This window comes from Miscanthus floridulus, chromosome 12 (genome assembly GCF_019320115.1).
Source record: "Miscanthus floridulus cultivar M001 chromosome 12, ASM1932011v1, whole genome shotgun sequence".
In the NCBI taxonomy this organism is placed as follows: domain Eukaryota; kingdom Viridiplantae; phylum Streptophyta; class Magnoliopsida; order Poales; family Poaceae; genus Miscanthus; species Miscanthus floridulus.
Window position 1 is genome coordinate 70,183,391 of NC_089591.1, and position 27,471 is coordinate 70,210,861.

General features: G+C 45.9%; 2 protein-coding genes across 7 annotated transcripts; one reads left to right on the top strand and one right to left on the bottom strand.

Annotated features, from left to right (window-relative positions):
* Window positions 1-14,030: 14,030 nt before the first annotated feature.
* On the bottom strand, window positions 14,031-17,701 carry LOC136497304 (uncharacterized). 2 transcript variants are annotated; one of them, XM_066493101.1, is made up of 4 exons: window positions 16,981-17,695; window positions 16,743-16,854; window positions 16,581-16,653; window positions 14,031-14,485 (listed from the first exon to the last, which is right to left on the bottom strand). In XM_066493101.1, exons 1-4 carry the CDS (start codon window positions 17,036-17,038, stop codon window positions 14,213-14,215), a joined length of 516 nt encoding a protein of 171 aa, XP_066349198.1. In that variant the 5' UTR covers window positions 17,039-17,695; the 3' UTR covers window positions 14,031-14,212. The 2 variants fall into 2 exon arrangements, with proteins under 2 accessions (XP_066349198.1, XP_066349197.1); XM_066493100.1 differs by having other exon boundaries at window positions 16,743-17,701.
* LOC136497290 (uncharacterized) lies at window positions 15,204-21,099 on the top strand. Of its 5 annotated transcripts, none has more exons than XM_066493086.1 (8): window positions 15,204-15,451; window positions 17,794-17,843; window positions 17,960-18,042; window positions 18,328-18,405; window positions 18,498-18,603; window positions 18,760-18,848; window positions 19,279-19,356; window positions 19,470-21,099. In XM_066493086.1, the coding sequence occupies exons 2-8, from the start codon at window positions 17,798-17,800 to the stop codon at window positions 20,937-20,939; spliced, it is 1,950 nt and encodes a 649-aa protein (XP_066349183.1). In that variant the 5' UTR covers window positions 15,204-15,451; window positions 17,794-17,797; the 3' UTR covers window positions 20,940-21,099. The 5 variants fall into 5 exon arrangements, with proteins under 5 accessions (XP_066349183.1, XP_066349185.1, XP_066349184.1 ...); XM_066493088.1 differs by having other exon boundaries at window positions 18,763-18,848; XM_066493087.1 differs by having other exon boundaries at window positions 17,797-17,843.
* Window positions 21,100-27,471: the final 6,372 nt, after the last annotated feature.

The window sequence follows — 27,471 nt, forward strand, 5'->3', positions numbered from 1 at the left end:
CGATGTGGTTTTCGTTCCCCAATTTCCATGTAGCTGACTTGTTCGAGGGATTCTTTTTGTTGCGGTATTTACTGACATGTGTTCTTCATTTTGCTTTCACATTCACGTATACACGAGCTGGAACAGATGGTAATTTTATCTTCTTGTATGTACCGTTCCTCCTATAGCTTTAGTATTTTCTTTCTTTTCTCCGTTTCTCTTACCTTGCATTCGAAGCGATTTTTTTAGCTTAATATGCACGCACACTCACCTCTATAAATACACGTACGTAGACCATACCCTTATGAGTATCTCCGAAAGACTGCGCCGGCACATTTCTAGATTAACGAAATCACCACATGCGCCACGGGAATATCTCATATCACTGAAAGCACAATGCCACGCTGTGGGGGTATGGCCCCCGGTACCCACAAGATAAGACATGGGTCGTACCACCAAAGATGGTCCAGCCCATAAGATCAAGGCGTGCGGCGCACGACACTGGTCGGCGTGCACCGTAAGACTACAAGAAGATATTATAATACCAAATAGGGTATTTTCCTTATAACCCTACCCCATCAGAGTATATAATAAGGGGCAGAGGTCCCCTAGACGATATATCGAATCTGATACACAATCAATAAAAAATAACAGAGCACATGATGTAGGGTGTTACGTCAAGCTGACGGTCTGAACCTGTATAAATCTTTTGTCTTACGTCTTTGTTACCATCTGGTTCATATCACGCGCACCTCTACCGATTCATCTACTACCGTGGGTATACCCCTCGTAGACTATCGACCAGATTTCGTCGACAATGGTGCGTTAGGTAGAGGGTGTGTGTGCTGATCCCATGACAAATCAGATGGCGTACCTCAAGATTAACATGCTTTGCAACAGCTCGGCTGATCAAGTCAACATCCTTCAACGATCACGGCGCATCTCCGAGCAGCACACGTCGCCGAGTCGAAGCGATGCTATCCCTACAGCGACTGATAGACAACCGACGGCCCGCTAGATGGCAAGATCGCCTCGGCATCACGCGATGATTTGCGGCGGCATGCTATCGCGCGTGGTGACAGGTCGCCGCTACGTCATGGGCCATGAACAGTCGTACCAGCAATGAGCAGCGTCAATCACGGCGGCTCCTTGACTCCCTCCGCATACTCAGATCGGACTCCTCGTGCGATCCATTGCCGAGCCAGATACGGCAAGGTGGTTGGAGCAGTTTACTGATCCCATCCGGATCACGATCGATGAGCATGCAAACGTCACGGCCTTGCAAGCAATCAGTAGCTACATGTATTCATGTTCATGCATATATGTTGCGTGTATCGGCTCATCTACTTTCTCGGGACCCTACTCTAACGCGAGATCAACCAATCCGGTTCCACATAAAAAAGCTAACTCAAGTGATTTGTTTGATTAAGTAATTTTGTGATGTATTTGTGTATCTCCAGATACACATATATTTATAGATATGAAATATGTCTTCACGACTATTATTGATGATAGGATTCGGCCGCGCCTCTTGCTGACTCGTGGCGACGCTCGGCAACCTCTCGTGCCCGCGGACTACGACATCAGATCAACACGAGACAAAAAGCAGGCAAGGACGTACGACAACAGCACCATGAAGCCGACGCAAGCAAGCAAGGCCAAGTATGCATGCATATACACGTGCCATGTAGCTCTACGTCAATTTCCAAGAGCCAAGCTTGATCAACACACAAGCCAACGACAGCGACAAGTGCTCCGGCAACGACAAAGGCTGCTCCTACTGCTCTTACACCATATCCGATCGCGAGTCGTGAAGCGAGCCATCTGAGCTATCGAGCGTACATGTCCGCGCTGTCAAACGAACCGTCCGAGCAGTCAAGCGAGCCACTAAGCGAGTTGCCCGCGTTGTCGACCAGTAACACAAGGACAACATCGCTCAGACTACTCGCTCCGATCGTCTGCCACGTCACAATGATGACAACCGTGACCGCCGCCATGATGATAGTTCAGAAAGCTTGAGGGCCGGGCAATTTTGTACACGCCGACCAGATAATGACATACGACGCCGACCAGTTGTTCTGTCTATAGCTAAGTCATGCTTTAATATTCTTCTAAATATTCTTCGATCTTCATATAGCGCCATAATGTTTCTTCGAGTTGTTTTCTCCATGTTTATTCTTCAAATGATTTTCTTTCATGTATACCATCTTAAAGAAGACATACAGCTAAGTCTAAGGCAAATCCCCAAATAGTCATGTTGATGCTCGGATGTTCCTAGAGATGGCCCTATCTCCAGTTTCTCCCTACACATGCATGAGCGCCTGCCCTCTGCGTTTGGGGTGGTCGGCAGCGCCTCCTTAGCGACGCCCTGCTTTTCCTACACGCACACGGGCTCCATGCTCCGCGTTATGGTTAACAGGCTAGCTAGGGCTGGAGACTCAGCTACACACTAACTGGTCGGACGGTTTATATTAAATATAAACACATCTTCAGAATAACACTAATTGTTCACACCAACTGATCGTCGAGCTGCATACGCTATTTAATCATCATTGCTGATTCTTTTCTGGAGTTCATATATTTTATTTTTACATCATACACTACACATTATATACATTTGTTTTGCATGGGCACGGCTCGGTCAACGAGCTTACGCTCAGAGACTGGACAAGATGATCATCGTCTAGGTGGTCGGACCACCTATCGGACGGACTTCACCGCCAACCAACTGGTCGGACTGCTCGGCACTCACTCCTGCTCGGCGTTCACTTCGCCGCCGACCAGTTGGTTGGACTGCTCATCACATGTGCTTCATCGCTAGCTACGCTAGGGACTCTTCGGTGTTCGGATTCTTCGTGCAAGCGTCACCAGCTATGTTGGGGACTCCTCGGTATTCGGATTCTTCGTGCAAGAGTCACCAGCTAAACTAGAGACTCCCTCGGTGGTTGGATCTTGCTACGGCTTATCGGTATGCTATCAAGTTGCTCCATGCTGTTCGAACCAGGGTGCTGATCTTGGGCAGCAAGTCTAGGGTCTTGGTACGTGCATATCAGATGACGTCGGCAAGCTTTTACACTTCTTTTCTTTGACCCTGCTATAAGATTCATTCTTCATCTTCCAGTAAGCTCAAGGATTAAGTGGCTACACTTCACCTAGCGGTGAATGTAGTGCTTATTTCTTGATTTACCCTCCTTATTAATAGAGTCTAAATGGCTACACTTCTCCTAAGTGAAAGAATTTTCAAATTTCATCTTGAGCCCCTTACATCCTTCTAGCAAGCCTTACTTGGCTAAGTTCGAGATCTCCTAATCAGTTAAACTGGTCGACATTGACTTTCTCTGCCTAGGTCACCAGTTAAACTGGCCGACATTGACTTTCACCGTCCAGATCACCAGTTAAACTGGTCGGCATTGACTTTTATCGCCCAGGTCACCAGTTAAACTGGTCGGCTTTTATTTTCAGCGCCTAGGTCACCAGTTAAACTGGTCGGCTTCGACTTTCACTGCTCAGATCACTAGTTAAATGGGTCGGCTTCACGTCAAACTGTTCGGACTTGTTCAAGACAGTATTGCTCAAAGGATACAAGGCGCTCGAGGACTAGTTATGGGGGTATGGCCCCCGATACCCACAAGATAAGACATGGGCCGTACCACCAAAGGTGGCCCAGCCCATAAGATCAAGGCGTGCGGCGCACAACATAGGTCAACGTGCACCGCAAGACTACAAGAAGATATTGTAATACCAAATAAAATATTTTTCTTGTAACCTTACCCCCACTAGAGTATATAAGGAGGGGCAGAGGTCCCCTAGACGATATATCAAATCTGATACACAATCAATAAAAAATAACAAAGCACGGGATGTAGGGTGTTACGTAAGCTAACGGTCTGAATCTATATAAATCTTGTGTCTTGTGTCTCTGTTACCATCTGGTTCGTATCACATGCACCCCACCGTTCATTTACTACCATGGGTATACCCCTCGGTAGACTACTGATTAGATTTTGTCGACACACGCTCAACACGCATGCACAGTCACCCCTATGAATACACGTATGCAAACCCTACCCTTATGAGCAACCCCGAAAGACTATGCCAGCACATCTCACGATTGACTAAGTGAAAGGTCCTAATGGCTAGAAGGGGTGAATAGTCTAATAAAAATTTTTACAACAACACTTAACAAAATGGTTAGATAATTATAAGGCGAAGCAAGTATTGCGTTAGCCTACTTAAAATGCAAATCACCTACCACAATTCTAGTTTAGATAGTATCTATTCACACAATAGCTATGACACTACTCTATGTTAGTGTGCTCTCAAAGGCTAACTAAAGAGCCATACCAACCAACCAAGCAAGCTCTCACAACTAGCTACACTAAAGAGCTTGACAACTAGTTTGTGGTAATGTAAAGAGAGTGATCAAAAATGTTATACCGCCATATAGATGAAGGAACCAATCAATTACAAAGATGAATAACAATGAAGACCAATCACCTCAGAATCAAATGATAAACACAATGATTTTTACCGATGTTCACTTGCTTATCGGCAAGCTACTCCTCGTTGTGGCGATTCACTCACTTGGAGGTTCACGCGCTAATTGACATCACACGCCAAACCCTCAATAGGGTGCCACACAACCAACACAAAATGAGGATCACACAAGCCACAAGCAATCCACTAGAATACCTTTTGGCTCTACGCAGGGGAAAGGTCAAGAACCCATCACAATCACCACGATCGAAGCTAGAGACAATCACCACTCTCCGCTCAACGATCCTCGCTGCTCCAAGCCATCTAGGTGGTGGAAACCACCAAGAGTAACAAGCGAAATCCACAGTGAAACACGAACACCAAGTGCCTCTAGATGCAATCACTCAAGCAATGCACTTGGATTCACTCCTAATCTCACAAAGATGATGAATCAATGATGGAGATGAGTGGGAGGGCTTTGGCTAAGCTCACAAGGTTGCTATGTCAATGAAAATGGCCAAAAGTCTGAGCTTCAACCGGCCGTGGGGCTTAAATAGAAGACCCCATGAAATAGAGCCATTGTACCCCTTCACTGGGCACAACGCGGGCTGACCGAACGCTCCGGTCATGTTGACCGGACGCTGGAACTTAGCGTCCGGTCGCCCGACGACAACCACATGTCCCGATCACAACGGTCACTTGAGTTAACCAGACACTGCACTATTACTGACCGAACGCTGAGCCACCAGCGTCCGGTCGTTTCTAGTAAGGTTCCAGAAACACCTTTTGCCCACCGGACCTGTCCGATCGACCCTGCCAGCGTCTGGTTAGAGACCCCAGCCTCTGTGTGCTGCCCGACAACAGGATCGGACACTCCTCGCTAGTGTCCGGTCGTTCAAGACCCAGCGTTCGGTCATTTGACCGACGCCAGCATCTCTGCTAGTACAAGTGACCGGACGTGCCGGTTCCACTGGAACCAGCGTCCGGTCACCTTGTGACCAGCCAGACTAACTCCTCTTCACCTCTAACTTCTTCACCCTTGTTCAAATGTGCCAACCACCAAGTGTATCACCTTGTGCACATGAGTTAGCATATTTTCACGAATATTTTCAAGGGTGTTAGCATTCCACTAGATCCTAAATGCATATGCAATGAGTTAGAGCATCTAGTGGCACTTTGATACCCGCATTCCGATACGAGTTTCACCCATCTTAATAGTATGGCTATCAAATCTAAATGTGATCACACTCCCTAAGTGTCTTCATCACCAAAATAAAATAGCTCCTATGATTTATACCTTTGTCTTGAGCTTTTTATTTTTCTCTTTCTTCTTTCTAAGTCCAAGTACTTGATCATTACCATGGCATCATCATTGTTATGCTATGTTCTTTATTTGCTTCACCACTTGGAGTGTGCTACCTACCTCATGATCACTTGATAAACTAGGTTAGCACTTAGGATTTCATCAATTCACCAAAACCAAACTAGAGCTTTCAATCTCCCCCTTTTTGGTAATTGATGACAACCCTTTCACAAAGATATGAATTGAAATACAATTGAATCCATGTTGCTTGCCCAAGCATATTTACCAAGTGTAAAAGAATACGGATAGATTTCATGAACCCCAAATGGTAGCTATTGCTCCCCCTACATATGTGCTAAGAGTTTGGATTGAAGCTTGCACATATGCTTAGATAGTAAATATAGGAGACAATGTCTACCAAATGATGCTAAGGTATAAAAGATGGACCTTTGAAGCATGATACCAATCAGAGTGCACCATTATACCATCCTTAGCACCATGGTTAGCTCTATACCACTTGGAAACATACTTTGAAAAGATACCGCTTGTGAAAACTTACTTGAAAAAGAAAGTAATCTAATGATTTCATTTCATCATTCAATCTTACAACTAGCATACACCACATAAGCATGGATTTTGTAATTTAAAACTTGTGCTATGCAAGCAAACATATGTAATGCACATTCAAATACACCATACAAGTTCATGAGCTTGCTCCCCCTACTTATGTGCTCAAAATTTTAATTGATCCCTTTCCTTTGTCATATCTCTCCCCCTATGTCAAACTCTCCCCCTATTACTTATATCTTTATTTCTCTCCCCCTTTGTCATCAATGACCACAAAGCATATAACTTGCCATATCAATGAGTGTTCTATTCTTTCTCTCAACAAGGCTGTTTGATTATGGAGTGTACTTGGCCGAGAATTGATGTCTAATTCTAAATTCATCACACAACTCATCAATTCTAGTGTTCTTGAACTCACTACCATTGTCACTTCTAACTCTCTTGATGGTTGTTTCAAACTCATTGTGAATGCCTTTGACAAATGATTTGAATATTGCAAATACATCACTTTTGTCCATTAGAAAGAATACCCATATGCATCTAGTGTAGTCATCCACTATCACAAAGTCATATTTATTTCCACCGATACTAGTGTATTATGTTGGCTAAAACGAATCTATATGCAATAACTCAAATGCTTTACTAGTGCTTATCATGTTTTTCTTAGGATGGGTGTTTCCAACTTGTTTGCTGGCTTGACAAGAGCTACAAAGCTTATCCTTTTCAAACACAACATTTTTCAAGCCTTTAACTAAGTCATACTTAACCAATCTATTCAATTGTTTCATTCCAACATGACCAAGCCTTCTATGCCATAACCAACCCATGCTAGACTTAGTGAACAAGCATATAGATAATTTAGCTTCACTAGTATTGAAATCAATCAAGTATAGATTCTCATATCTAAAGCCTTTGAAGATCAAGTTAGAGCCATCTACACTTATGATCTCTACATCATCTACTCCAAATATATATTTGAATCCTAGATCACATAATTGAGCCACGGATAGCAAATTGAAATTCAAGCTCTCAACTAGCAACACATTGGAAATGCTCATGTCATTAGATATTATAATCTTACCAAGTCCTTTGACCTTACCTTTGCCATTGTCACCAAATGTGATTCTATTATAACCATCATTGTCATTGGTGTTGATTGAGTTGAACATTCTTGCATCACCGATCATGTGTTGAGTGCACCCACTATCAAGAACCCAATGCCTTCCTCTGGCTTTATAATTAACCTATAAAAGAAGATCAATTCCTTTTAGATACCCAAACTTGCTTGAGTCCTTGAAGGTTAGTTACTAAGCTCTTTGGTACCCAAATGGCTTTCTTCTTTGAGCCCATCCATAGTTTACCAATAAACTAAGCCTTCACACCATTTGTACTCTTAGTAAGTATATAGCATGAATCAAGCTTTATAAAGGATATATTAGCTTGTGATTTCTTGTTCATGCATTTTTGCTCTACATGACCAACTTGCTTGCAACTAGTGCAAAATCGACCATTGTTCTTCATAAAACTAATTTTGTGAGGAGCAAAGGCTGCCTTGCCTTTCTTGGGGGTGTAGCCCAATCCCTCTTTGTAGAGAGAAGCTCTTTGGCTACCCAAACACATAAGCAAGCGGTCCTCACCACCATAAGCTTTAGCTAAGGTGTGAGTGAGCTTGTTGACCTTCTTCTTGAGGTTCTCATTCTCAACCATTAGTGAGGTGTCATAAGTGAGACCATCACTACTAGATGAGGTAGAAGTGGAAGTGCTACAAGAAGGGTTAGTGGGAGCAACAATGATAGGCATAGATAGTGATTCATCAATTATATCACAAGTTAAACCTACATTATAAGTTTCAACTTGCTTCTTCTTATTTTGCTCATCAAGCAAAGAGAAATGAGCCTTTTCAAGCTTTTATGAGCTTTGCCAAGCTTCTCATTGGCTTCCTCTAGCCTCTTATGAAATGCATTGAGCTCGTCAAAGGATTGCTTAAGGTCTTTTAGTTCCTTACATAAGCTTTTGCATTCCCTTCTCTTGATGTCAAAGTGTTCTCTAGCATCCTCTAGCATGTCAAATAATTCATCTTTAGTAGGTTCATTATCACTATCACTATCATTTTTATTTTCATGTTTATTTTCATCATCATGTTCTTTATTACTTTCATCATCACAAGATTATACCTTAGTGGCCTTAGCCATGAAGCACAATGAAGATTCAAAGAGAGAAGGCTTCTCATTAATAGTAACGCTTGCAAGAACCTTCTTTTTGGTGGTCTTGTTATCATCACTATCATCATCATCATCACTTAAGGAAGCATCACTATCCCAAGTGACTACATATGAACCACCATTCTTCTTCTTGAAGGCCATCTTGTCCTTCTTCTCTTTCTTTTCCTTCTTGTCATTCTTATTGTTCTTCTTGTTGTCATCATCATTGTCGCTATTGTATGGGCATTGAGCAACAAGATGATCTTTGCTTCCACACTTGAAGCACCTTCTTGACTCTTCTCTATTCTTGGATGAAGACTTCTTCCTCCTAGAATGATAGCCCCTTTTCACCATGAACTTATCAAATCTCTTGACAAAGAGTGCCATCTTCTCATCACCATCATCATCCCATGGATCATCATCTCCACTTGATGTTTCTTACTTAGCTCTGCCCTTGGATGATGTGGCCTTGAATGCCACGCTCTTCTTCTTCTCATCCTTCTTCTCATCTTTCTTCTCCTTATTTTCTTCCTTCTCATCTTCATATCTATATGTATCATCGGTCATGATGTCTCCTAACACTTGGTTTGGTGTCATGGTGTCCAAACCACTCCTCATTAGAATTGTGACCAATGTGCCAAAATCTTGAAGATAAGCATCTCAAGAACTTGTGAGAGAAGTCCTTGTCCTTCACCTCTTCTCCAAGTGCTTTAAGATCATTGATAAGCACTTGAAGCCTATGAAATATCTCCGGCACACTCTCATCCTTCTTTATCTTGAAGCTTGCAAACTTCTCTTTAAGGATATATGCCTTTGCAACCTTCATGGCTTGAGTGCCCTCAAATGATTCTTCCAATTTCTTCCAAGCCTCATGAGCCATCTCAATATTCTTGATTTGCTTAAATGTTCTTTCATCAATTGCATCATGAATAGCACTTAGAGCAATGTCATTATTTTGGAGAAGCACTTCTTCGACGACGGTGGGATTCTCTGGATCACCAATCTCAATTTTGGTTTCAACTATCTTCCACACTTTTCTATTGATTGACTTGATATGTGTGGTCATCTTTGACTTCTAATAAAGATAATTTATGCCATCAAATTGGGTGGCTTCTTGGTGTTGTTGATTTGAGCTATTTTTACACCGAAGGTTGTTAAGCCTTAAATCACGGTGACCTCGACTCTGATACCACTTGAAAGGTCCTAATGGCTAGAGGGGGGTGAATAGCCTAATAAAAATTTCTACAACAACACTTAATAAAATGGTTAGACAATTATGAGGCGAAGTAAGTGTTGCGCTAGCCTACTCAAAATGCAAACCAGCTACCACAATTCTATTTTAGATAGTATCTATTCACACAATAGCTATGACACTACTCTATGTTAGTGTGCTCTCAAAGGCTAACTAAAGAGTCATACCAAGCAAGTAAGCAAGCTCTCACAACTAGCTACACTAAAGAGCTTGACAACTAGTTTACAGTAATGTAAAGAGAGTGATCAAGAAGGTTATACTGCCATATAGATGAAGGAACCAATCAATCACAAAGATGAATAACAATGAAGACCAATCACCTCAGAATCAAATGATGAACACAATGATTTTTACCGAGGTTTATTTGCTTGCCGGCAAGCTACTCCTTGTTGTGGCGATTCACTCACTTAGAGGTTCACGCGCTAATTGGCATCACACGCCAAACCCTCAATAGAGTGCCACACAACCAACACAAGATGAGGATCACACAAGCCACGAGCAATCCACTAGAGTACCTTTTGGCTCTCCATAGGGGAAAGGTCAAGAAACCCTCACAATCACAACAATCAGAGCCGGAGACAATCACCACTCTCCGCTCGATGATCCTCGCTGCTCTAAGCCGTCTAGGTGGCGGCAACCACCAAGAGTAACAAGCGAAATCCACAGTGAAACACGAACATCAAGTGCCTCTAGATGCAATCACTCAAGCAATGCACTTGGATTCACTCTCAATCTCATAAAGATGATGAATCAATGATGGAGATGAGTGGGAGGGCTTTGGCTAAGCTCACAAGGTTGCTATGTCAATGAAAATGGCCAAAAGTCTGAGCTTCAACCGGCCATGGGGCTTAAATAGAAGCCCCCACGAAATAGAACCGTTGTACCCCTTTACTGGGCACAACGCGGGTTGACCGGACGCTCCGGTCATGTTGATCGAATGCTGGAACTCAGCGTCCGGTCGCCCGATGACAACCACATGTCCCGATCACAACGGTCACTTGAGTTGACCAGACACTACACTATTACTGACCGGACGCTGAGCCACCAGCGTCCGGTCGTTTCCAGTAAGGTTCCAGAAACGCCTTTTGCCCACCAGACGCGTCCGGTCATTCATGACCGAACCCTGCCGGCGTCCGGTCAGAGACCCTAGCCTCTGTGTGCTGCCCAACAATAGGACCGGACACACCTCGCCAGTGTCCGATCGTTCAAGACCCAGCGTCCGGTCGTTTGACCAACGCCAGCATCTCTGCTGGTACAAGTGACCGGACGCGCCGGTTCCACTGGAACCAGCGTCCGGTCACCTTGTGACCAGCCAGACTAACTCCTCTTCACCTCTAACTTCTTCACCCTTGCTCAAATGTACTAACCACCAATTGTATCACCTTGTGCACATGAGTTAGCATATTTTCACAAACATTTTCAAGGGTGTTAGTATTCCACTAGATCCTAAATGCATATGCAATGAGTTAGAGCATCTAGTGGCACTTTGATACCCGCATTCCGATACGAGTTTCACCCATCTTAATAGTATGGCTATCAAACCTAAATGTGATCACACTCTCTAAGTGTCTTCATCACCAAAACAAAATAGCTCTTATGGTTTATACCTTTGTCTTGAGCTTTTTGTTTTTCTCTTTCTTCTTTCCAAGTCCAAGCACTTGATCATCACCATGGCATCATTATTGTCATGCTATGTTCTTCATTTGCTTCACCACTTGGAGTGTGCTACCTATCTCATGATCACTTGATAAACTAGGTTAGCACTTAGGGTTTCATAAATTCATCAAAACTAAACTAGAGCTTTCAATCTCCCTCTTTTTGGTAATTGATGACAACCCTTTCACAAAGATATGAATTGAAATACAATTGAATCCATGTTGCTTGCCCAAGCATATTTACCATGTGTAAAAGAATACGGACTGGTTTTATGAACCCCAAATGGTAGCTATTGCTCCCCCTATATATGTGCTAAGAGTTTGGATTGAAGCTTGCACATATGCTTAGATAGTAAATATAGGAGACAATGTCTACCAAATGATGCTAAGGTATAAAAGATGAACCTTTGAAGTGTGATACCAATCGGAGTGCACCATTATACCATCCTTAGCACCATGGTTAGCTCTATACCACTTGGAAACATACTTTGAAAAGATACCGCTTGTGAAAACTTACTTGAAAAAGAAAGTAATCTAATGATTTCATTTCATCATTCAATCTTACAACTAGCATACATCACACAAGCATGGATTTTGTAATTTAAAACTTGTGCTATGCAAGCAAACATATGAGATGCACATTTAAATGCACCATACAAGTTCATGAGCTTGCTCCCTCTACTTGTGTGCTCAAAATTTTAATTGATCCATTTTCTTTATCATATCTCTCCCCCTATGTCAAACTCTCCCCCTATTACTTATATCTTTGTTTCTCTCCCTCTTTGTCATCAATGACCACAAAGATTTAAATTTTAGATAGGTAGAGATTATCAATGTCAATCAATGGGGTGAGGATCATATTCTGAAATTTGGTCCAATCTAGATCATTTGCCAAAGATATTTAACTCGGTTTGATCCAAGAACAAGCTTCTTCACACCTCCAAATAAGGGTTATCTTGTACCATATTGAGTTAAATACTTAGAGCTTATTTTCTAGATCAAACACAAGGTTTACAAGCCCATAAACATATCATATGCTACTACTAGATCAAGTCAAGCATAGAAGCAATAGTGATACCATATAAACATCAAAATCATTTGATTTTCATGAATGAGTCTAATAAAATGGAACCACTTGAATGGTCCTAATAAAAAATTAAAAATATGACTAGATGCACTAGCCATATCCTTAGCAAGGATGTATGTCATGCCAATCAACTTTTACCTTGGATCGTTTGAAGAAGAGGCATGTCATATGAGTGGGGGGTGCATCAACCCATATTTGAGAAATCCAATATGTTCAACTCATTCCTTAGCCTGCAAAACATTTTCTCATCCAATGGCTCAGTGAATATGTCGGCAAGTTGTTCTTCAGTGCCTACACTCTTAATGCAAATGTCCCCTTTTTGTTGGTGATCTCTTATGAAATGGTGGCGGACATCGATGTGCTTTGTTCTTGCATGTTGAACCGGATTGTTGGTCAACTTGATTGCACTCTCATTGTCATATAGCAATGGCACTTTCTTGAACTTGATTCTAAAGTCACTGAAAGTGGCCTTCATCCAAAGTACTTGTGCACAACAACTACCGACGGATATGTATTCGGCTTCGGCAGTTGTTAATGCAACACTATTTTGCTTCTTTGATGACCATGAGACAAGTGATCTTCCCAACAATTGACATGTGCCCGATGTGCTCTTGCCAAGCGCTGCTTGCACGCACTTGCCTTGGCCTGCCGAAACCAATTGGACCTAGGTTGCATGCTATTGGCCTGGCCGGGTTTGTATCCTAACCAATCACGCTTGCTACAACTGTCTAGTGAGGCTTTCTCCTGCCTAAAAGCAATGGAGATTACGTAGGAATATTAGATTGATTGGAGAGACCAATCTCTCTAACTAAATACAGGGGCCGACTGGCTATATTAGGCTCGGGTCTACCATATACACACGCACATCGCATATACATTCTAACACTGCCTTCTCTTTGAAACCAAACTTACGGAGGAGAGGAAGGTCAATCTTTGCTAGAACTGGAGACGAGAGTTTGAGTGAAGAAAACAAAATTCACATACATGTGGATACTAGCTAGAAGCCAAAACCCAGGTGTCATATAACAAAATCGTTTTTCTTTGATTCATAACTGTACTTTGCCCATCCTAGCCTTGTTGGATTTTGTGGTACCGTTTCCTGTTGTTAGGTCCTGTTTGGATCCATAGCACTAACAATTAGTTAACTAATTTTTAGTCCCTAAATATTTAAACATGTAGACTAATTGTTAGTCCATTAGTCATGGACTAGTTGTTAGTTCACTAGTCTGCTTATAAGAGCTAAAATAGAACTAGCTGTCAGTCCTCATCCATCTAAACACGCCCTTAATTGATCGGCAGAACTGTAGCTAGCGCTACTTTTTTTCAGAGGAAAAAAGAGAAGCTCAGAGCCAACTCTCCGCGCAGGATGGCATTGCTTAAATTGCTACCACGATAGCTCCAATGCTTCACGCTATGTAGTAGACTACTAGTGGGCAGATATGCACCAGCGCTTCAAATCATATTTTCCGAGAACACTTTGCACTGGAACAAACGCCATCACAATCATTTTTGTATACGTGCCATTCAGACGCCAATCGCCTGTAATAATTTAGTTAATACATCGTTCTCTGTCAGACTTTGATCCTATCACCACACAGCAGCAGAGCAATATAATGGGGACCATATGCTGATATCCGTGAGAGCCAGTGAAAGCGAAACCTCCAGCGCCTTGAGGCGATTCCGGTGATCGGTTCACTCCCTCTGCTTGCCCAGCCGGACGTCCTGCAGGAGCATGAGCCCGACGGAGAAGACGGTGGCGAGCAGCGGCGTGGGCACCTGCTCCACGGCGTCGCTTATCCTCGGCACCTGCCTGGCGGCGTTCTTGGCCGTCACGGCGAGCAGCGGCGCGCCCAGGATCGCGACGGCGGCCTTGTTCGCGAGCACCAGCCGCAGGTCCTTGTGCACCCACTCGAGGATCAGCTCCTGGAACTCCGTGAACAGTATCGCTTTCTTGTCGCGGTACGCCTGCAGTTGCGGCCAGAGTGAACAAGCGATGATTAGCCTATCTTAAAAAAAAAACAATACCCAAAATACAAGATCAATTCATCCTTTGAGTAGGCGTTACAGGCAAAAGGTTCAATAATTATTTGGCATCTTCTGCAATAACAAGACCCAAAAGAGAATCCTTTCTGCAAATAGGGTTTTAGGAGAGAGATGTCCATATTTGGGTTGTGCCTATCAGGCAACCTAAAATAGGTTTCTCGTATAGGTACTCTATTGGAGACTGATTTTAAGTCTCTTGGTACACATTTTGGCCTCGTTCGGTCGACACAAAAATGCTATTCATGGCTGAAAACACTGTTTATGTTAAAATTTTGTGAGAAAAAAAATACTATCTCAAATAAAAAAAGAAACGGATCAAGCGGGTTCGAGGTCAGCCGAACAAGACCTCTAGGCTTTGGATGCCCATACCGTCTTAGTTGTGTTTTTTTGGCGGAGAGCAAGCGATGGATTAGTTAGTTTTTGATGGGCTGATCTCTTTCACTACCCGGACGGCCCAGCAAGGCCCAAAAATGAACTCAAGGATGAAACATGCATTCTCTCCTGTTTCTCTCTCTCCCAACCCGACGGCCCAATAAGGCCCAGCGGTTGATGGCCCAATTTCCTCCCCACCAGTTAGCGAGCGAACAGGCGCATCGGCATCAGCCAGGCAGCCAGTCGCGCAATCGCGCTCGAGCGCCGTTTCTTTTCTCTTCCCGTCTCTCATCTTCCCCAACAACTCCAAATCCTGGCGCGGTGGGCGGCGAACTCGTGACTCTAGCGCCCCAGCGGTCGGCGAGGGTGCTTCGGCGTGGCGCTCGCGCCCTTGTGGACGGCAGGCCGGTGAGGCTGTGACCCGGTGTGCACATTGGCACCATGGGGATGCACAGCACAGCCGCACATGGCATGAAGCTTTTTGGATTGACCGATTGAGGCTTCTGAAGTCAATTTGTAAGTTAAAATTTGGTCTACTGGCTTCCCATAATCTCATTCATACATTGTGGATTGCAATTTATTAATCACTTGTAAACTAGGAAGAGGGGAGTCTTGACTGTCTAAGTCAGTGCCTCTGTATAATACTCCCTCCATACTAAAAATTAAAGTTGTTTTAAACAGCTATACGGTCTTCAAAGTATAACTTTGACTACTTATTTTTATAAAGATATTTATTCAAAAAGTGTTATATGTAAATTTTTTGTGAAAGTATTTTTCAAGATAAATCTATACATATCGTTTTCATATTTCCAAACTCAACAACTTAAAAGTTATTCATGATTTATATTCCCAATGTTTGACCTAAATCTTATTCAAAATGATTTTTTTAGTATGGAGGGAGTACTATAATTCCCTCAAACATGAAGAGAAAAAGGACTCGTTCGGCTTACCCCAACTTGTTCGGCTTCTTTTTTCAGCCGAAACAGTATTTTTCTCTCACAATATTTCAGTCCAAAACAAGTGTTTTTTAGTCAATTTTAGTCAAGATTCAGCAAAGCCGAACAGGGCCAAAGGGTGGTGCTACAGATTTGAGGGCTTTCTATGAATATATGAAATCATGGTCAATTATGTGTTATATATTTCCTATCTATTAACCAGTTACGTCTATGTGGTATTATACTATTATACATGTCAAATACTAGTTGTAGGTTGCCATTTTTTTTTGTTCCTATTTTGAATACCCAGTTCCAAATCCTGGGCACGCCCCTGCGAGCAGCCGCCCCCTCACTCCTCCGTCAGGCCGCGCGCCTCCCTGCGCCGCTCGCTCTCGAGCCGCCGCCCTCTCGCTCCTCCGCCGGGCCGCGCGCCTCCCCTGCGCCGCCCGCTCTCGAGCCGCGCGCCTCTCCTGCGCTGCCCGCTCTCGAGGACCGTGTGCGCCACTCCCTCACCGACGCCCACAGCGACGGCAGGTAACTGCCGGTTCTTCCTTCCCTAGGGAAAAAAAAAACCCGTTCTTTCCCTCGCAATCTCGCCCCGCCCCCCGCCCCCCGCCCCCCCCCCCCCCCCCCCTCGCCGCCCGCCGGGGAGAGGCTTTCCGGCCAGCGAAAGGTACGTCGCATAGGCACAGCGAAACTTGGAACCATACCTTCATTTTCTCGGCGATGGTGTTCAGGCAGGGAGGGTCCTTGTGAGGGCCGACTAACTGCTTGTTGATCGAACTGGTGAAAACGGGGAAGCGCAGTCAGCACAGACAGATTAGCGATCCAACACTGAAGTGAAGCGATTACTTAAGCAACGGCAATCTCACTTGTAAACCATGAGGGTGGCGACGTGAAGGGAGTTGATGTCCAGGAGCCCCGTGTTCTTGTCCGCCAGGTCCTCGAAGACTCTCTTGCAAATTCTTTCGACATCAGTCTTGCCTGCAAGCGAACGCAGATGGATGAACTTTCTCATGAGCAGAGCGGAGCAGAGAGACCAATATAACACGAGGTTGCAGAAATGGCGATGGCGAGAGGTGCGCGTGCAGGGCAGGGAAACGTGGTTACCACGTGCTCTGTCCCACGCGCGACCGAAGAAGTTAGACTTGGACGAGGACGACGACATCGTTGGCTCTCTCGATCTGGATTAATGGCGGCCTGGGAGGATCGGAGGCAACCACACGACGAGTGGGATAAGAGAGGGAGCGCCTACGGTGGTAGCAATATCGATGTGGCGGAATAGCTTTTCTGGTGTCTGACGAAGAAGTCGCTTCGCTTGCAGGGAAGGGCAGAATCAGAAGGCTGTTGCTGGGGACTGGCTAATGGCGTCTCTGTCCTGTGCAGCCTGTGTTTATCTCCCTTCCTGCCGGCGCTAGCGCTACTGCTTTCCTTGCTCCTTCAGCAGTTCAGCCCCTAGAATAAATCCTGGATTCCTTCCTTACCTCTTGTCTGACAAACACCTGCTTCAGGATCAAACTTGGGAGTCCTCACCGCTGGAAGGGGGAGCATCAAGCAAGCCTCAGCAGCTTTCTTCATTTTTTTTTAAAAGCAGCTTTCTTTTTTCTTTCTGATCGTAGTGGGTTTGGGCCCACACATATTTCCAAGTTGACTAATTGGGCTTCTTGGTCTATGTAAGCAAGGCCCAGGGTATACGGTCCCTTCCCCTGTTTTCTCAAAAAAAAAAGAGAGAGAGAGAGAGAGAGAGAAGAAAAAAAAGAAGCCCCTTCCCCTTGGTCACTTCGTCGTGCAAACTAACAAAGTGGAGGAGGAACCGCACGCCATTGTTCTGCATTCTTACCGCAGCAACCTTTTCAAAGTTCCTTACCACACGGAATCTGATTTCTATTTCCATTTCTCTTGGTTTCGTGTTTCTACAACAAGGAGGATGGATAAAACACCGAAGTCGGTATCCTCGTCTTGCAACAGCGACGGTAAGTTTCCGCTCGAGTCTTGTTATTTACTGTCTTTGCTGTCTCTACTTTTTTTTTTCCTTTTGGGGAATGGGAGACGATGGGCTTAATCTACAATTTCTTACTGTAATTTTCAGATGGAGTGCCAGAAGCAACAGGGATGGAGAAAGTGTTGTCTGATTTGAATGCGCTCAAGAAGCTATACGGGCTGCTTCAAAGGGTGAGAACAAGTAAAAAACAAATCTCGTTCTTTAATTAGAAAACTCTGTCCAGATGTATCAGCAGAACAAAAGATCTAACTGCAAGGATTAGGCAAAATTGACTCAAAAGGAAGCGCTGCGATTTTGATGGGTTTTTTTTTCCCGCGAACGAGCTCGGAGCGTGTATTTGATTAAGAGGGAAGCTGCGATTCTGATGTCATAGTTCCTTTTTTCTGTGTGTGGTGGTAGAGAAATATGTTTGCAATTTTGAAGCATGTATGATGGCACGTTTAATATTTGTGCAGTTAGATGAGACGTCCAGGGCCCTTCTGAAGAAGTTGCTTGATGGTGCTACCCGCCAGGCTCTCCTGAAACAGGCAAAGGTAATTTGTTACCGTGCCATTACTTGTAAACCGCGTCACCTTCTCAGCAATTTTTTTATGGAGTACCTAACCTAACGCACAACATTTTGCAGGCTCTTAGTACTGCTTCTGATTCGGTGATTCCGTTTTCTCTTGGTTTGACGTCTCCAAAGAAAACGGATCAAACAGCGTCGCCGAGTTCATCATTTATTAACAACAGTTAGTTGCTGAACCAATCTTTGTTCTTCGCTGTCTTTCCATCCCTCCCGGCATTTCTCCTTGTGGCGAAAGGGGGAGAAAGACACATGTCTGTGTGACAATTAGTTTAGTTATCCATTTCATATTCTAACTCTAATTTTGAAATGGGATTGCCAGAAGAAGCGGAGATGGAGCAAATTTTGTCTGATCTGCAGGCGCTTACGAGGCTATACATGCTGCTTCACAAGGGTCCGGCAGATGAAAATGTAACAATTTTTTCATGGCTTCGCTGTTGTGTCTTGTCACTTGTGAGAAGTAAGAAAAGTCAAAGATAGCTTTTTTTAGTAGAAACTAAATTTAGGCATGGTAAACCCTAACCCGAAGCAATATTTCTACTTTCGATATATCTAACTGCAAGAATGGAGCAAAATTGAAGCAAAGCGAACCAATTTCAATGTTTATTTTGTGAGATCAAAGTCTAAAGGCCCGTTCGTTCCACACGGAATGGCTACCGAGAAAAATTCCAGCCAGGATTGATAGTTAATTTATACAAGCTTTTATTAACTGGAATGATTCCTGGCCACATTCATCTCCAACCGAACGGGCCCTAAAGTTTTTCTGTGGTAGAGAAATATGTTTGCAAATTTAATGTAAACAATCGCAAGTTTAATTTGTTTTATTCTTACTTTTGTGCAGTTAGATGAGGCATCCAGGGATCTTCTGATGAAGATACTGGAAGATGCTACCCAGGAGGCTGTCCGGAGGCAGGCAAAGGTAACCTGTTTGTTTTGTGTGCCATTATTAATTACAGACGGCCACACCTTCAGAGCCCTATTTTCTGGTCAAATGCCAATGCTAATCAAATCTGAAAATTTGCCTTTCTGCAGATGCTGTCAGGTTCTCTAGTGTCCCCTGCGCTAGAGAGAAAGCTCTCCACGCGATCAGACTGCCGGACACGGCATGCCGATCCGCGTGTGAGGCCGGTAACATCACCCAGACCCAGCCTCCTGGACATTGAGCGACCGCGCCGGCTAAACCTGCAACATTCTACAGTGTCAAGCCGATCTGGCCTCCACGTCGACGGCCATCGCCATGCAGCGGAAGAGCATCCCCTTGCTCGCCTCGCCTCCAAGCACTCGTCAAGAACCGCATTGCCGGCACGGCACCGTCCAAGCCAAGAGCAGCGGCACTCCAGCCTCAGCCTCCACCGTTTCCCCGCAGCTGGAACGTCGAGACATGGCACGGTGACTGGAGGTACTCGGCTTGCCGATTGCCGGGACAGCATCCGTCGCAGCTCCGGCCGTGGTGACCAATGGTCGCCGGAACGCAGCAGCTGGCGTTCCGTGTCACGAGAGCTGTCTCTGGGGCCGTCGTCAAGGCTGCATGGCCGCGCCACCCCGCGGTACGTCGAAACCGAGAGCTCCTCCTCGGTGCATCTCTTCGAGAGGATGGACTCTGGGTTGTCCCTGAGCATGACGTCGCGTCATGGTGTGGAGCACGCCGAACGCGGCGTGGCTACGCCGGAACGCTCTTCCTCGAGCAACACGATGGCAACCATACAGAACCGTATCAGACCAAGCAACAATCTTCTCAATGAGGGCTCCCTACACCGATCTGCAGCAGAAGAAAGGAGGACTTCGCGCGGGAGGCAACAAGGCAGCGATGTTTCCAGCGCGGACATGTCCAGCAGCAGCATGTCCAGCGGCAGCAGAAGCTCATCGGGCGCCGCCAGCCTGTCTGCCTCCACGAGCCCGATGGCGTCGCCGGCGCCGCGTCCTTTTGCTAATCCCTACTACTACTCGCCACCGGTGATGACACGGGGCATTGCGCCGCCGGTGTACGCACCTGAGGTGTCGCGCTCAATGAGGAGGCGACGTCGGCAGGAAATCCTGGAGAAGCGGGTGGCGCGGCTGCGGATGCTCAAGGACAAAATCGCCACGGTGTTCCATCACCGCCACGACCATCACCACCACCACCACCACCTCGGGGGCGGCCATGAGTCAGGCCCCTCGTCCAGGAGTGTCGTCCGCGGCGCAGGCCACTTCAACTCGCCGTGGCAGTACTTTACGAGCATGTTCCACCGCGCGAAAGGGAAAGATAAGAACGCTTGGAGCCGGACGGTGGTAGGCGTGCCGGAGAAGAGGCGCGGCGGTGGCGGGAACATGCACGCGCTATTTGACGCGGTGCAGCGGCACTTGAAGGGCAAGCGGAGGGCACCGGCAGGCATGAAACTGAGGAGGAAGGCCAGCCGGGTGCGGGGCAAGAAGATGCATTGGTGGCAGCGGGGCATGGCAGGGGTGACGGCGGGCAGTAGACCACGACGCCGTTTAGGACATGGAAAGGCAGGGTGGCTGTAGGTCTTATTACTTGCTTATTGCCGCTCCACATTCACTTCCGGTTGTTTCATGAACTTACAACAAGTTTCAGTCTTCATGTTAATAGGACACCGACACCTAAAGTTGACAAGTAGCGTGTGGGTGTTTCACTGTTATGTATATGTAGCTCTGATATGAGAAAGGTTATCCCGTTTCTTGGTGTGAGACCCAGCCCATTGGTCGGTACTGTAGCAGCGGGACACTGCATACGGCTTAGTCCATACCGGAACGAGACTGAACCAACTTAGGCTTGGAGGGAATTAACTTCGGTTCGAATATTTTACGTGAAGTGAGGACAAAAATGCTAAGAGAGTTAATTAGCAGGTGTAGGTCTATTTAACATGTCTGCAAGGTGCAATGGAAGAACCACTCAGTTCGAGAAGCAACATGGGAAAAAGAAAAAAGATCTACGCAAAGCTTATCCCGACCTCTTTAAGTGATGTGTCGGTGTGAAAAGTGAAAAGTGTCCAACAAGATAATATTTGTCGTTTTACCGTACGTTGTGATCGGATGTGGTCTAACACTCAATGACATATGGTTTATACTGGTTCAGGCAACATGCCCTACGTCCAGTTTGAGTCGGTCGGTGACTTTATTCCTGAGCCCAGGTGCTCGAAGTTTGCTGTGGGGTTACAAACGAGTGAAAATAAGATGTGAGGTGTCAGAGGTCTGGTCGGACTTTGGACTGAAGAGCCAAGAGTGACGGGAACTCCTACGTGCGCTAAGTATTGGAACATATGCTCTATATAGCTTTAGAATGTCTAAAGCTAGCAGAGAGTGAGTCAGAATAATCCGTCTGTTGTTTCTCTGTCTCGTCTTTTGTCCGTTGTCCCCGTTTGGGAGAGGGCGCATCCCCTTTATAGATAAAGGGGATGGCCTTATAAGTGAGAGAGAAAGAGAGTGTGTGCTACATAGTCTTGTTGTCCACGTCGTCGGGTACAAGACGGTTTATCGGCACCCACAATACTGTTGATGTCTAGATGCATGTGGTAGGCTCCATCGTGTTCGTCTGGTATGGCAAATGTCGACGCCCACCATACTGTAGGGCAAATGTCGGCTGTCTACAACATTGTTCGTGTTCCGACATGTCTGGAAGGTTGCAGAGCACCCTTCTGACATGGTCTGACAGTACCGTCCTACAGGTGTGCAGGACATAGTCCTCGGTATTGTGGTTGACTTGAGCGCCTCGTCTTATCTGCTCCGCTTGATTCTTAGGTCCCTTACCGAGCGGGCGTCCTCGTTCGGTCGTTCCTAGTCAGGCTCCAACCGTGCCGGTCGGAGAAAGAGCTGTAGTCAGAGGTTCGGTGTACTTTCGATTGGAGAAGCGGGTCGGAGTCGGAAGCGAGCGTCGCCCCTCCTTGGCCAGGCCTTCCTGTCGGAGAAGCGGGTCGTAGTCGGAAGCGAGCGTCGCCCCTCCCTGGGCAGGCCTTCTGGTCGGAGACTGGATCGCTCTTCCGACCTGTTGTTAGGTATCTGTGTCGGCCCAGGAGTTGCGCGTCGTTCGCAACGTTGTCTGATGGGCCGAGCTTTTGCTGGGAAGTAGGCCTATTAGGGAGCATGTGTTTATGAACCCGATATGATGTGAGACCTAGCCCATTGGGCCAAGTTGGGCCGGACCGGATTATGGTACTGTAGCTGCAAAGTTTAGTAGTGTATCGTGAGTTCTGAGTTCGCTGAACCATTTTAAATAGACAGATCAAGGACACGTAGTAACCTTCAGTTAACCATTTTGCGTGAAGCGATGACGAAAGCGCAAGCGAGTTGCTATGTAGGTAGGGCCCACCCCTCGATAGAGTGGGCCTATGCCGTGTGCCAGGCCTGAGGTGTTACACTTGGCTAACTGTTTATATTGGTTCTGATTTCGGTCCGTTGTAATTTGGTTCGATTTTCTAGATAAGATGGTTTCTATTGGTTCTGAGTACGATGAATTGCTCGTCTCCAAGTCATAACCATTACTCTATCAGTTTCTGATTCTTTTGCCGTTCAGTTCTCACTGTATATTTCCAATTGCGGAGAGTGACCAAGAACGGGATGCTTTTTGATGCATCCATTACATTTCTATTTTTTATTGCAATTCCCAATGGGAATGGTAGAGGAAATGGTCCTGTTCGACCGGCAGAATTTTGGCTGAAACTGACTGAAAACGTTGTTCTGGCTGAATTATTGTAAGAGAAAAATACTGTTCCAACTAAAAAAGAAATTGAATAAGCCGAATATAAGGTAAGCCGAACGGGGCCAATAGAGTTGGAGCAAGTTTTATGTGATCCACATCCACCGGTACTGAATAGGTCCAATTGGCTACTTCACAAAGTCCGGTTCATGGAAAAAAAAATATTGGTGCATCGACTGCTATTTCTTGTGCATGAAAAGGCAAATCGTATATTTAGTTCACTGGTAGACAAGAAAAAAAAGAATCAGAGAGCAAAAACAAAATAAGGTCACAGCTCTGAACGCATCTATTTAGAGAAGGGCCTGTTCGCGTGCCCTTAAATCTGACTTGATCCGCTTCTTTTTTCATCCAAAATAGTATTTTTTTTTCCTCTTATAAATTTCTCCAAGCGAACGGGGCCAAGATATGGTTCATGGGCTCATGGCTTCAGGCAGAGTCGCGGACGATCTTTCCAACGTCTGATCATCAGGATATCAACCAGAGCAGGCAAATTCACTGTTACGTGACCTTAGGGGGTGATTGGTTGCTTTGGTGATGGAGAGTCGGGATGGAGAGCCGGTTCAGGATAGTGAGATGCATGTTCAAATCGTACACCCAGTTATGTTTGGTTGTCTTTGTGTTGGTCCAGTACGAGATGTGATCTTGTTTGGTTGCATACATGGATAAGAGTTTTGAGTGTATAACATATGGGTCTCTGTATCATGGGTGCATCGCGTCGTCCTGCATCGCGAGGGAAATGGGAATCGAGAAGACGGATCCATGTGGAACGGAGGAGTGAAGATGAATGAGACGGAGCAGAAAAAAAATACGAGGCAGGCATCCAAACACGGCCAAATGCATCGAATGGTGCTGGGATGGGGCTCAGGATGATCTCCTAGCGTACAACCAATCACCCCCTTAACGAACCTCGACGGGACTGCCTAGCCTGGCTTTTCTTCTCCCGTTCACCCCAGCTTGCGCGCGACCGCACGTCCTCTCTTTCTCGAGGCTTTTAATTGAGTGCCATTATAAAAGTTGGTAATTACTCATAAGCCATAAAAAAATTAAGTTCTCACAGATATAACTGCTCTAAACTCTTTTGCCTTACACGTCACTTCTATCAGATTTAATATTAGCGGTGTCAAACTACGGGCGTAGGAAGTCAAAAATACCCTTAGATTTAAATAAGTAATTAATTTTTTTGAGTATCTTAACAACCTCAAATGAAAAAACTCAAAACTAGAAAGTTATAGATCTTATTGAGATCTACAATATTTATATAAAAATTATTTTTATTTGATTCTGTATAAAAAATATGATTTTTCTAAGACATATTAATCATATTAAATTATTTTTTTACATAATTAAATGAAAGATATTTTTTATAAAAATTATAGATATTGTCGAGATCTTCGACTTTTTAGTTTTGAGTTTTTTCATTTGAGGTCATTAACATGCTAAAAAATTAATTGCGTATTTAGATCTAAGAGTATTTTTTATTTTTCACCCCCACGATTTGACACCGTTAAGGCTAAATTTAACGGAAGTGACATGAAAGGTAAAAGAGTTCAGAGCCGTGGCACATGTGAGATCTTAATTTTTATTGTGGCTTGTATGTAATTATTAACTTTTATAATGGCACACAGTGAAAACCTCCTGTTTCTTTCTAGTGCCGACGAGTGGCGACCACCCGACGACTGTACGCCCACCGCCGCATCCCTGCGCCATCTACCTAGGTCTTCGTCAATCGTCGGGCCCTTCGCCAGCGACGAGCACCCACTAGGTATGCCCACCCCTTCTCTCCCTTTCTCGCTGCGCGAAACCGTGCACCCAAACCATGCCTATTCGATTCGTGTTACTTCTTGCCGCCGCGTCGCACGCTCTCAGGCGACACGGGCGGCTCCCGATCCGGCGCCGCCAACTCCAGCTCCTCACCCCTCTTCCGTCTTGCCGTCTCCCGAGCACGCCGCAGGGGGTCCGTGCAGCTGCAATGACAGCGGCGACAGGGCAAATCCCATCCCCACTTTCTCCGTCCCTCTTGTTTTGTCAGATCGGCAACCTTCGCGGGCGGCAACCGGCAAGGCAACGGCGGCCGCACGCAACGGCCTGCGCGCTATGCTCAACTCGGAGGGGGCGGCGTGTGGGCGCGCTTTGGGTGGTACCGCGGTGTTCGGTTCGTCGTGCAGTGGTGACGGAGCTTCGTCCGGCGTGGTGGTGGCGATCTGCGTGTGGGCGGCAGCGGCTCGTGACGACCCGGATCTACACCAGGGGAGGGCGAATCTGGTGGGCCGGCGTTCGGATCCGGCCGGTTGGGCCCCCTGTGAAGGTGATTTTTTTTTAATTTTAACACTTTTTGAAAACTAATTCTAAATCTAACACCGTCGTTTTTTAAAACTAACACTTTTGGCTGCGCCTATTGCCCTGGCGCGGCCAAATGCCTGTGCCGCGCCATGCATGGTGGCGCGGCAACGGGCTGACGTGGCGACGACCGAAATAGCTGATCGCTGATGTGGCAGGGCCTGCCGCGCCACTGATCTTGGCGCGGCAGTGCCGTGCCAAGATCGGTGGCGCGACAGACCCCACGACGCCCACTGTGAGACTGCAGGGCACTGCGTGGGCGATGGAGTGGGCACGCCTACTCTGCAGGAGCTGACACCTTTCCGCAGCATGCACAGTGCCGCCTCAGAGAGCATCGCGTCCAACGCCAGAGGTGAGCAGTAGCGTATGGGCTGAGCCAGGGCATCGTCGGCACGTGTCTCCTGCACTGCGTGCGGCGCGCTGATGCCTGCGCGACTTCAGAAAGGGTCACGTCAGAAGGCAGTCCCCTGGTACGAGTGCTGACTGACTGTGACGCGTAGGTCCTGCCACCAGCCTAGTTGCGGTGCAGCTGGACAATGAACACTGAGACCTCAGAACGGCAAGAGTGGGATCCATCGTTGATTGATCCCACCGTCCTCCCTGCTTGTTGCTCCTTGCTAGTACCAGTGAGTGGTAAAAAAACAACTGTCCAGTACACGGTGAGCAATGGTCTATGCGTTGCACTGCACGGATACGAAAACATATCATGCTTTACCGGCCCCTATGGTGTTACCGTGTCACCAAATAAGGTAGCACCTAACATAGTTACACAAAAAGTTGCAACAAAAATACAAATGGGTAGAGAATGCAAACATCTACGTATACATGCAAAACTTGAGATGTTATATATAATCATAATATTTGTTGCGGCATCACGTGTATAAGGCCCTATTTGGTTCCTACAGAACCTCCTAAAATTTCTGTCACATCGAATATTTGAACACATGCATAGAGTATTAAATATAGACTAATTACGAAACTAATTGTATAACTTGCGACTAATTTGCGAGACGAATCTTTTAAGCCTAATTAGCCCATGATTTAACAACATGGTGCTACAGTATATGTGCTAATGACAGATTAATTAGCCTTAAAAATTCATCTCGGAAATTAGCCTCCATTTATGTAATTAGTTTTATAATTAATCTATATTTAATACTTCTTATTAGTATCTAAATATTCGATGTGACATTAATTTTAGCAGCGACTAAAGAACCAAACATCCTCTAATTTTATAAAAGAAAAGTATTAGAGTAGTTCTCTTATCATTTATGTCTTCTCAGCCGCGGGAGAAGGCGTGCTTGCTCGCTAAACTGCAGCTTAAAAGCACAGCTGCTGGTGCCACCTGCCGCTATGCTGACAAATGTGCCCCGCTGACTACAGCAAGCTGAGCTGATAGCCTGATACTTACTCCTCCTACTAGTACTCCTATCAAACAGGCACGACACGAGCACGATTGACAGTGCGTGAAGCATGAAACGATGGCCTACTGTTTTTTATTCCTTTCAAGTGCTTTAGCCCCGCACGCCGTCCCACCTCGTCCCATTGCTGCCCACTCCATCGCCACGCCTCTGCGTGCACTGTAGCACTGACCATGCCATCGCACGCGCCTGACCGCGCCACGGACTGCCACGGACTACCTTCTGACGTGACCCTTTCTGGAGTTGCGCAGGCGTCAGCGCGCCGCACGCGGTGCAGGAGACACGTGCCGACGATGCCCTGGCTTAGCCCATACACTACTGCTCACCTCTGGCGTTGGACGCGATGCTCTTTGAGGCGGCACTGTGCACGCCGCGGAAAGGTGTCAGCTCCTGCAGTAGGCATGCCCACTCCATCGCCCGCGCGGTGCCCTGCAGTCCCACAGTAGGCATCGTGGGCTCTGCCGCGCCACGGATCAGGGCGCGGCACTGCCACATCAAGATCAGTGGCGCGGCAGGCCCTGCTACGTCAGCGGTCGCGATTCCGGTCGCCACCACGTCAGCCCATTGGCGCGCTATCATGCATGGC